We start from the raw sequence: 12,041 nt of genomic DNA, 5'->3' as shown, positions 1-12,041 counted from the left end.
GAGACTCTCATGGTGGAAAGCCCATCCTCAGAATTTACCTTGTTTTTTTGTTTCTAGTTCCTTGAGGTATATGGTCAGGCTGTTGATTATGCATTTTTCTTCCTTTTTAAAAAAATATTTTTTTAATTTATTTATTCATGAGAGACAGAGAGAGAGGCAGAGACACAGGCAGAGAGAAAATCAGGCTCCATGCAGGGAGCCCGGCACAGGACTCAATCCTGGTCTCCAGGATCAGGACCTGGCTTGAAGGCAGACATTCAACCACCAAGCCACCCGGGCTGCCCTTTTTCTTCCTTTTTGATTTTTTTTTTTTTTAATCTATGATAGTCATACAGAGAGAGAAAGAGAGAGGCAGAGACACAGGCAGAGGGAGAAGCAGGCTCCATGCACCGGGAGCCCGACATGGGATTCGATCCTGGGTCTCCAGGATCGCGCCCTGGGCCAAAGGCAGGCGCCAGACCGCTGCGTCACCCAGGGATCCCTTTTTCTTCCTTTTTAATGGAAGCACCTATAGCTATGAATTTTCCTCTAAGCACTGCTTTTGCTATATCTCATAAGTTTGGGTATGTTTTCATGTTCATCTCAAACTATTTTCCAATCTAACTTGTAATTTCTTCTTTGACCCCATTGTTTAAGAGTGTATTGCTTAATTTCTAAATATTTGGGAAGTGCCTAGTTTTCCTTTCATCACTGCTTTCTTATTTCATTCCTCAGTGGTCAGACAGGATGCTTGGGATGATTTCAATCCATCATCAGTGTTTAGTCAGACAAAAGTGAACTACTACTATTTCACTTCTAAGGATGGCTATAATGTTTAAAAATAGAAAAATAAAAATGGAAAATAAGTTTCGGCAGGAATGAAAAGAAACTGGAACCCTTGTTCTCTGCAGGTGGGGATGTCAAATGGATGCAGCCTCAATGGAAAACAATTTGGTAATTCCTCCAGAAGTCTCACATAGAATTACCTTATGATCTAGCAATTCCAGTTCTAGATGCATACCCAAAGGGATTGAAAACAAGGACTCAAACAAGATATTTATACAAGAATGTTCATAGCAGCACCGTTCACAATAGCTGAAAGATAGAAACAAACCAAATATCCATTAACAAATGAATAGATGAACAAAGGGTGATCCATCCATACAGTACAACATTATTCAGCCATGGAAAGGAATGAACACACTGTATGTTCTGGCATATGCTACAATATGGAAGGATCTCCAAAACATTATGCTAGGGGTGCCTGGGTAACTCCAATGGTTAAGCCTGTGCCTTCAGTTCAGGTCATGATCCCAGGGTCCTGGGATCCAGCCCCACATTGGGCTCCCTACTCAGTGGGGAGTCTGCTTCTCCCTCTCTCTCTGCGCCTCTCCCCCAACTCTGTTCTCTCTTTCTCTCTCTCAAATAAATGAATAAAGTATTTAAAAACACATTATGCTCAATGAGGGGCACTTGAGTGTCTCAATCAGTTAAGCACCCAACTCTTGATTTTGGCTGGGGTTATGATCTCAGGGTTGTGGGACAGAGCCCCACCTTAGGCTCCTCGCTCAGAGGGAGTTTACTTGGGGTTCTCTCTCTTCCTCTTCCTCTTCTTCTTCCTCTGCCGCTCCCTCCTCTAAAATAAATTTTAAAAATCTTTAGAACATTGTGCTAAATGAATAAGCCAGACACAAAAGTACAAATATTATATGATTATACTTAAATGAAATATCTAGAATAGGCAAATTCATAGAGACAAAGTAGATTTGAGGTTACCAGAGACTGGGAGTTTGGGGTCTGGAGAGTCATTGGCTAAAGGGTACAGAGTTTCAGGTTAGAATAATGGAAAAAATTTTTCGAAAATAGTAGTGACAGTTGCACAAAATTGTGAACATAATTAATGCCAGGGAATTTCATTATTTTAAAATGGTTCAATAGTGGAAATTTGTTTTTCACTCAATTGTGACTATTAGGGAGACAGAACCTGAGAGACTCCTAACTCTGGGAAATGAGCGGGGGGGGAGGGGGTGGAAGGGGAGGTGGTCGGGGGTGACTGGGTGATGGGCACTGAGGGGGGCACTTGATGGGATGAGCACTGGGTGTTATTCTATATGTTGGCAAATTGAACACCAATAAAAAATAAATTTCTAAAAAAAAAAAAACAGAAAAAAGCAATTCTGACTATTATTAGTTTTGAAGATTAAAATAGCGATAATGTGAAAGTCAGTCAAAAAAATGGAAAAGGGGGGCAGCCACGGTGACCGGCAGTTTAGCGCTGCCTTTGGTCCAGGGTGTGATCCTGGAGACCTGGGATATTGAGTCCCACGTCAGGCTCCCTGCGTGGAACATGCATCTCCCCCTGCCTGTGTCTCTGCCTCTCTCTCTCTCTCTCTCTCTCTCATGAATAAATAAATAAATCTTTTTTAAAAAATGGAAAAGGGGTGCATGGGTGGTTCAGTCGGTTAAACATCTACCCTCCACTCAGGTCATGATCTCAGAGTCCTGGGATTGAGCCCACATGCAGCTCCCTGCTCAGCGAAGAGTCTCCTCCCTCTCCCTCTGCTCTTCCCCATCACTTGTGCTTCTCATACCCTCACACTCTTTCTCAAATAAATAAATAAAACCTTTTTTAAAAAATGGAAGAGTTTAAATCAGCTTAATGCCATTTTCACTAAGAATAAAACAAACTAAAAGTGTTATGAGTTATTCATTCATTCAATCACTCAACAAATATTTTTCAGGTGCATCCAAAATACCAGGCACCATACTATGCACTGCAAGTACAGCAGAGAAGAAGAAAATAGAAAGGTTTTCTGTAGACCTTACATTGTAGTGGGAGGGGAAAAACAATAAACAATAAGATCATCTTAGTGAGTGATAAATATTTGGGAAAAATTAAGTGTCAAGAGAATGAGAAGACAAGCCACAGACTAAAAGAAAATATTTACAAAGGACATACCTGTTACTATGGAAGCAGCCCAAGTGTCCATCAATTGATGAATGGATAAAGAAGAGGTGGTATATATATATACACACAAATATGCATTTATATATATATACACAAATATGCAATGCAATATTACTCAGCCATAAAAAGGAATTAAATCTTTTTATGATTTTATTTATTCATGAGAGATACAGAGAGAGAGGCAGAGACAACAGGCAGACGGAGAAGCAGGCTCCATGCAGGGAGCCCAACATGGGACTTGATCCCAGGACTTCAGGGTCATGACCTGAGCCAAAGGCAGACACTCAACTGCTGAGCCACCCAGGCATCTTTTTTTTTTTTTAAAGATTTTATTAAAAAAAAAAAAAAAAAGAATGAAATCTTACCATTTGCAATGACGTGGATGGAACCAGAGAGTATAAAGCTAAGTGAAATGAGTGAGTTATTAATAGGGAAATAGCATATAATTTAATTTATGCAGAATTTAAGAAGGAAAACAAACAAGCAAAGAAGAAAAATAAGAAACAGACTCTTAATTATACAAAACAAATCAGGTGGTTGCCAGAGGGGAGGTGGGTGGTAGGATGGGTTAAGGAGGTGACGGGGATTAAGGAGTGCACCTGTCTGATGAGCACCAGGTGATGTACAGAAGTATTAACTCAGTATATTGTACACCTGAAACTACTATAACACTGTATGTTAACTAACTGGAAATTAAATGAAAACTTTAAAAAACAAATCTGATAAAGGACTGTCAACCAAAACATACAAAGAACGCATAAAACTTATTAATAAGAAAAATCTTAATCGTTAAAATGACAAAATTTTATGTTATATAAGTTTTATCGCAATGATTTATTAAATCCCTCCTTCTTTTCTTCCCCCATCATACATCAAAGAAATAAAGGATCCAAAGGGAAGAGAGCTAGAGAATCACCATGAAAACAACTACCTTTAAGATGCGACTCTGAGTGGGAAATATCAGAAAGGGAGACAGAACATGAGAGACTCCTAACTCTGGGAAACGAACTAGAGGTGGGGGAAGGGGAGGTGGGTGGGGGGTTAGGGTGGCTGGGTGATGGGCACTGAGGGGGGCACTTGATGGAATGAGCACTGGGTGTTATTTTGTATGTTGGCAAATTGAACACCAATAAAATCTTTTTTAAAGATAAATAAATAAATAAATAAATAAATAAATAAATAAATAAATAAATAATAAATTTTAAAAAGATGCGACTCTGAAGAAAAAAAGGACAGCCTAGGGCTGGTTCAAGGCCACGGAGAAGAAAACCAGGGCTCCCCGGCAGAGGGGAACTGTGGGTCTCCTGCTCCCCGAGGACCGCAGGTGATGCCAAATGGCTACATAGCCGTCCCAGCCCAGCAGGGTAGGGAGGAAGCAGCCCCCCCAAAAAAAAGTGGAAAAAAAGTTTCTGGGTGAGACTAAGCCAAGCGATGCTGGACCCGGTGCCAATCCCTGCTCACTGCCAACCCTACCCTGCGCCGCCCGCCAAGGCTTGGCGGGGTTCGTGGCGCCATCTGCTGGTGACCATCCCGCACTGCAGACGGCATCCCCTCCAAAGTCCAGGACAAAAAGACAAAATCAAGAAAACAGCCTTCATGAAGACTGCTAACTCTGGGAAACGAACTAGGGGTGGTAGAAGGGGAGGAGGGCGGGGAGTGGGAGTGAATGGGTGACGGGCACTGGGGGTTATTCTGTATGTTAGTAAATTGAACACCAATAAAAAATAAAAAAAAAATTAAAAAATAAAAAGAAATTTTCAAAATTATTAAAAAAAAAGAAAAGAAAACAGCCTTCATGGACTTGATGGTGGGTCTTAGCTGCCGTCAACTGCCTCGGTGAAGAGGCTATTTCACTCAAGGTTATGGGAGCGGCCTCTGTTTTCCAAATGGAGAAACTGGGTGTCAGCTAGCAAAAGCTAGAAGGGGGATGTGGATCAAGCGTTTATTTATTTATTATTATTATTTTTTTTTATCAAGAGTTTATTTAAAATCCCCCCGGCTCCGCGCCAGCGCCCTCCTCAGAGCCACCCTGACCTCCTTGTTGCGCAGGGTGTACACCACGGGGTTGAGCAGCGGCGTCACCACCGTGTAGAACACAGCCACCAGGCGGTCCCGGCCAGGCTCGCCCCCGGACTCCGGCCGCAGGTAGATGATGGAGGCGCAGCCAAAATGCACAATGACCACGGTGAGGTGCGCGGCGCAGGTGGAGAAGGCCTTGCGCCGGCCGGCTGCTGAGGACATCCTCACGATGGTGGCCACGATGAAGGCGTAGGAGAGGAGGATGAGGAGGAAGGAGACCAGCACCACGAGGATGCTGAGGAAGAAGATGGCCAGCGCTTTGCCTGCGCTCTCGGAGCAGCTGAGCTTCAGGACCGGGGCGATGTCACAAAAAAAGTGCTCCACGCGGTCGCTGCCGCAGAAAGGCGAGGAGAAGATCATGCTGGTCTCGATCGAGGCCACCGAGAAGCCAGAGCAGAAAACCAGGGCTCCCAGGCACAGGCATACTGTGGGTCTCATGATCACCAAGTACCGCAGGGGGTGGCAGATGGCTACGTAGCGGTCATAACCCATCAGGGTGAGGAGGAAGCAGTGGCTGCATCCCAGACCCAGGAAGAAGAACATCTGAGCCCGACAGCCAGGGATGGAGATGGCCTGGCTCTCCGTGAGCAGACGAGCCAGCATGTTCGGGATGGTGACCAGTGTGTAGGAGGTCTCGGAGAGGGACAGCACCGCCAGGAAGCGGTACATGGGAGTGTGGAGGGTCTGATCCGCATGGATGATGGTGATGATGGTGATGTTGCCACTGAGGGTGACCAGGTATGTGAGGAAGAACAACACGAAGAGGGTAGTTCGCAGGTCTGGGAGGTTGGAGAAACCCACCAGCACAAACTCGGTCACCAGCCAGGTGCCATTGTCCTGCTGCTTCTCAGAAGCCTGAGAGGAAAGGACAGAGTAAATGGAATGGGACAATTTCATAATGATTGCCAATGCACCTCGTATCAGTTGGGTGGGAAATCACCCCTGTTTTACGAAAAATGGAAAGAGACTCAGAAATGATGTCACTTGTTTTCCTGAATATATCACTTAGCCAGCAAGCATCTCAATAGACAAGAAAATCACCGATATGGAAACAATGGATGAATGGACAAAAGATGTGATGTAAGGGTCCCTGGCTGGCTCACTGGGTAGGGCATGCAACTCTTGATCTTGGGGTGGTGAGTTCAACCCCATATTTGGTGTAGAAATTACTTAAAAAGAGCAAGAAGGATGAGGAAGAGGAGAAGAGGAGGGAGAAGAAGAAGGGCTATATACACACAATGGAATATTAATCAGCCAAGGGAAGGAAGCAAATCCTGTCATGGACAACATGACTGGAACTTGAGGACATTATGCTAAATGAGGTAGTCAGATAAGGAAAGACAAACACAGTATGTTATCACTCACTCATAGGTGGAATCTAAAAGAGCCAAACTCAAAACACAGAGAGTAAAATGGTCATTGCTTAAGAGTTTCTACTAGAAGGAGTGTGCCTGACTGGCTCAGTCGGTAGAGCATGCAACTCTTAATCTCAGGGTCATAAATTCAAGCCCCATGTTGGGCATGGAGCCTACTTAAAATAAATAAAAACATATTTAAAAAGAGAGAGAGAGAGAGAGAGAGAGTTTCTACCAGAAGGCATGAATTTCCCGGTAATTCTCACCTGACATGTATGGGGAATTCAAAGTCCCTATTGGATAAGAAAAAACATACAAGACTCAAGGGGATGTGGAAGAGGAATTTACAGGGTCTGCTATAGTCTGTGTGAAAAGAACACCCCAGAAAGACAAAGCCTGTAACACTGACACTTGCAATGGACAGAATAATACCTTCAGGAATCTAGGGGCACCTGGGTGGCATCTGCCTTCAACTCAGGGCGTGATCCCAGGGTCCTGGGATCAAGTCCTGCATCAGGCTCCCTGTGAGAAGCCTACTTCTCCCTCTGGCTATGTCTCTGCCTCTCTCTGGGTCTCTTGTGAGTAAATAAATAATCTTTTTTTTTTAAGTTAGGGATAAAGTTAACACACAGTTAGATGAACTATGTTCTAACTCCTTACACTGAAAAACAGACTTTCATAATGGCCTGGGAAACCACACTTGAATTTGGAATTCCTGGGCTCTTTAGGGTCCCACACTGGAATGGGGTGGTAGGTAGAGTGCCCTGGCTCTGGCCCTGGCCTGTGGACTATCCTCTTCTTCCACCCCAGGCTCCACCCAGCACTTCCAGGGACCTCACACATAGAAGTATGGATCCCCCAGCCATGCAAGTTCAAGCTGTACCTACACCCCTCAGCAGCTGCCATTCCCTGACCAGCCCCCAGCAGTAAGGTCTGTGTCAGAGGGATGGACCCAGAAAAGGGACACTCTCAGGCTCTGCTGGTGACTTGGAGACACCCAGACAGGGCTATCTGGGATCTCATAGAGCATTGTCTACAGTGGGATTGCTCAGCATGGAGCCTGCTCAGGATTCTCTCTTTCCCTTTCTCCCTCAATATACACTCAGTGTAGGAGTCTCCTCTACTGCAATTATACAGCATCCACTCCCATGCCTCCAGTGATGGGGAGGTCACTATCTGACCCCCCCCCAAAAAAAATCCCCATTATGTAGGGCAGAAATCATGTGCTCAAGGCAGCCCTTTAGTGACCTACAGGAACAACAGGGATGAGCCCCAGAATCAGAGAAGCCTGAATTTGAATGTTGGTGCCTTCACCCACTAGAGTGAAGGTGACCAAGGGTGGCTGGGTTTGTGCCTCTGAGCCTCATCCATGAAAGTTGAGATTGATCCTGTGAGCTCACAGATAATGGTGAGTTAAGATTCCCAGAACAGTGCTATGAATTTGCTGGTCTTAGACTCCTTGCACCCCTAAGGAAGTAGGGGTTGGGGGGATAATCTGCTCACATTCTTGGGGTCCTGGGACCAGGATGTGAAATGAAGCCAGAGGTCTGTCTCTGGACGTTGTGCCTTTGGGGCTATTTTACAAGTTCCCCTTTCATCCTGCTCATATTCACTGAGTATCTGGTCTGTGCCAGGTGCTGCCGTGGGCACTGGGGACACACAGCAGGGAGCTCAACAGGAGGCAGAGATCCCAGCCTTGGAGGAGCAGGAGGTTCTAGAGGGAGGGTGTCGGGCGATAAGCCACGAAGGTGTTAACTAAACAAATGAGGCTGTGTGCTAAGAGAAGTGCCACAGGAGATGGAACTGGAGGGTATTATGCTGAGTGAAATAAGTCAATCGGAGAAGGACAAACATTGTATGTTCTCATTCATTTGGGGAATATAAATAATAGTGAAAGGGAATAGAGGGGAAGGGAGAAGAAATGTGTGGGAAATATCAGAAAGGGAGACAGAACATAAAGACTCCTAACTCCGGGGGATCCCTGGGCGGCGCAGAGGTTTGGCGCTTTTCTTTGGCCCAGGGCGCGATCCTGGAGACCCGGGATCGAGTCCCACGTCGGGCTCCCGGTGCATGGAGCCTGCTTCTCCCTCTGCCTGTGTCTCTGCTTCTCTCTCTCTCTCTCTCTCTCTCTGTGACTAACATAAATAAATAAAAATTTTTAAAAAAGACTCCTAACTCTGGGAAACGAACTAGGGGTGGTGGAAGGGGAGGAGGGTGGGGGGTGGGGGTGACTGGGTGACGGGCACTGAGGGGGGGGCACTTGACGGGATGAGCACTGGGTGTTACTCTGTATGTTGGCAGATTGAACACCAATAAAAAATAAATTAATTATTAAAAAAAAAAAGAAGTGCCACAGGAAAGAAAAAGTAGAGTACTTGGGGCTCATTGAGGGGAAGGGCTACAGTTTCATGTAGGATAGTCAGGGAAGTGCTCGTTGAGGTTTAATGCTCAGTCTCTCAGGAATGTTCCCTGTTTCTTCATTTTCAGATCTCATCTCTAGGGCTGGGAATGGGCCAGGGTGGCTTCACCGGGGTGACAAAGACCCCACATTCACACTTGAAAGAAATTTTAGGGCGGCCCTGGTGGCTCCGCAGTTTAGCGCCGCCTTCAGCCCAAGGCGTGATCCTGGAGTCCCGGGATCGAGTCCCACGTCGGGCTCCCTGCATGGAGCCTGTTTCTCCCTCTGCCTGTCTCTGCCTCTCTCTCTCCATGTGCTCTCATGAATAAATAAATAAAATCTTTAAAAAAAAAAAAAGAAAGAAGAAAGAAGAAAGGAAAGAAAGAAAGAAAGAAAGAAAGAAAGAAAGAAAGAGAGAGAGAAAGAAGAAAGAAAGAAAGAAGAAAGAAAGAAAGAAAGAAAGAAAGAAAGAAAGAGAAAGAGAGAAAGGAAGGAAGGAAGGAAGGAAGGAAGGAAGGAAGGAAGGAAGGAAGGAAGGAAGGAAGGAAGGAGAAGAAAGAAGAAAGAAAGAAAGAAGAAAGAAGAAAGAAAGAAAGAAAGAAAGAAAGAAAGAAAGAAAGAAAGAAAAAGAAAGAAAGAAAGTTTAAAAGCCAGCCCAGAGGACACGTGAAGGAAGACCAGGTAGAGGCATCAGCCGGGGTAAAGGCTCTGGGGCTGGGCTGGGCCTGGAACAGGAAATCCAGGAGGAACAGAGGGGCAAAGGGAGCAAGAGGGCTAAAGGAGGTGAAGCCTCAGGAGTGACGGGGCACGCTGTTAGGGTCTTGTGGGTCATGGGGAGGACTTTAGCTCTTAGGCCAAGTGGTGTGGGGCCGATGGAGGATTCTGAGCAGAGGAGAGATGCGACCTGACTCAGGTATTCCAAGGCACCCTCTGGCCATTGAGGGAGAACAGAGTGTGAGGACATGGGAGACACAGGTGAAAGTTGGGAGACCAAAGCAGAGGTGGCTGAGCTGGTCCAGGTGAGGGATGATGGGAGCTGGACCACGGTCAGGGCCATGGAGGCAGTGAGAGGTGACCAATTCTGGACAGGCTGTGCACATGAGCCCCTGGGCTTCCTGACGGGTTGGATGCAGGTGTGAGAGAAAGAGCAGGGTATGGGAGCTGGCGGAGCTGCCTCAGGGGTAAGACAGGTCCAGCCAGGGGTCACAGGGGACTGTCATCCAGGGAATGCTGGGGGCAGACACACGCTGGGTGGGAGACTCATACAGACGGGAGGCCCCTCCATTGGCTGCAGCCCCCAGCACCCGACCAGGAGGGGGGAAGAAGAAAGCCAGAAACCTTTCTGAACGTGGCTGAAATTTAAGCCCACAATAGCAGAGAAGATGTGACTTTTTGCCTCAACATGTCCAAATTCCGCTTTCCAACTGTGAGAGGTGAGGGTGCTTAATCAGATGAAATCAGGTTGCTGGCAGGACTGGAAAGTGCCTTATTTCTATACCCAGATCCCAGGAAAATTGCAGCCACGGGGAGATCCCCAGCCCAGCTGCTTCTTGGTTGGGGGAGCCAGTGAGTGGTGAGTTCTGGGGCTCTGCCCAGTGCCACCTTCGGTGAAGGTGAGAGAGAGGAGCACATGGGATTAGGATCTAGAGTCTTTCCCCTTCCTCTTTCTTCTCTTCGGGATTCCCCCCTAAAAACAGGAGCCCCCTCCCCCACCACCTTTGAGACCTCACCGCTTCATAAACCTGTGTGCATTTGTGCCCATGAAACTCCAGGGTACAGGTGTGTGCATGTGTGTGTGTTGCTTGCAGCACACACGTGTGCATTTCACACCTCGTGCTCAGACCACACATGACCACCTCTGTGTCCCACAGTCTGCTAGCACACCTGCACATGCCAGTGTTCCGTGTGCCGGTGAGCACCTGTGGCTTTGGAGGGGTCTCCTTGAGGTTCCCCCAGAGGTCCCTGCTTCCCTTCCTGGGCAGGTGTCATATTCTCCTCCACTCTACAATCTGTCATCCACAGAAAACAGAACTGAACACCTTCCAGGCAAATGCCATCCAAGCCCATCACCTTCGGCTGTTTCCAGGTTAACACTCTCACTCTGGCATTCCTCTCCCCCCCCCCCGACCCATTTTCACCCTTAGGGTCAGGGATGGGCCAGAGTGGCTTCTCCAGCTTTGCAAAGGCTCTAAATCCACACTCACCATGGCCAAGGGAGGTTCCCACCACACCTGCCAGCATCACTCTCTGCTTACCGCCTGAGAAAGGAGGGGCTGAGGGCCCAGGTCCTGTTATGCAGGGGGTCCCTGGAGCTCCCATCCCAGGGGCTCCCCAGCCACTAACAAGCACCCCAGGGCTCAGGCTGGTGACTCCCTGCAGATTTCCTCCCTACTGGAAACTAGAGACCTCAGAGTCTGCTTCCCCAGCCCCCAGGCTCTGATTGCAAAAGGTGGGGGAAGAACTAATTATGATTTATTTCTGTGGTAGACAAAATGCACTCCTCACTCAATCAATGCTCCCCAGTGCCCATCAGTGCCCACGGCTTGCTGGGTAAGGCTGCTGCCCGAGGAAGATGTGCGTGCGAGCACACACACACTCTGCTCCCAGAATGGGGAGGAAGAAGTGGATCACTTGCTGTTATACAAATGTTGCCCAGGCTTAGCTTCTCTTGATGACCCCAGCCCCCTTGATCCCTTTCCCTACTCTCCCCAGAATTAATTAGTTGTCAAATGCTCCCTCTATTCTTCCTCCTTTCCTATACTTCCCTGCCCCCCCATCCCCTCAGCCCCACCCTAACTCAAGTGCATCATTCTCACCTGGCAAAAGCCTGCCGCACGACCTCCCTCTGGTCCGTCCTCTCTATGGCCACCAGAACAGAAGGCTCTGGCTGTGTCCCGTCTCTACTCAGAGACCTCCATGGCCCCCCGTTGCCCCCAGAGTAAAGTTTTAAATTCCCCATGTCCACATTCAAGAGCCTTGGGATCTGGCCCCTGCTACCTTATCTAGTTCCAAATCCAGCTGTTGTTCCATGCAAACTGACACACATCCATTCACTCCATTAATAAGAAAGTGAGATATGGACCCAGCCATTCCAACTTGCTGACACTTCCTCTGAAATTTCCACGCTGTTTCACATCATTTTGCCCCTCCCTGTGCTAGTCTCTCAGGAATTTCTTTTCCCCTCCTCCTAGCCTCCTGGCAAATGCTCACTCCTCCTGAAAGACACATCTCTACATCACCACCTCTAGGAAGCTTTCCCTCA

The 12,041-nt window shown here is 47.2% G+C and overlaps 1 protein-coding gene across 1 annotated transcript; it reads right to left on the bottom strand.

Moving 5' to 3' along the window:
- Positions 1–4,927: 4,927 nt before the first annotated feature.
- LOC112666897 (olfactory receptor 10T2-like) lies at positions 4,928–5,923 on the bottom strand. The gene has a single exon (XM_035703399.1). It carries the CDS (start codon positions 5,921–5,923, stop codon positions 4,928–4,930), a length of 996 nt encoding a protein of 331 aa, XP_035559292.1.
- Between the last annotated feature and the right edge of the window lie 6,118 nt (positions 5,924–12,041).

This window comes from Canis lupus, chromosome 20 (assembly GCF_003254725.2).
Source record: "Canis lupus dingo isolate Sandy chromosome 20, ASM325472v2, whole genome shotgun sequence".
NCBI classification, from domain to species: Eukaryota; Metazoa; Chordata; class Mammalia; order Carnivora; family Canidae; genus Canis; species Canis lupus.
The sequence above is the reverse complement of the archived record's forward strand: the minus strand, read 5'-3'. Positions and strand labels throughout refer to the sequence as shown.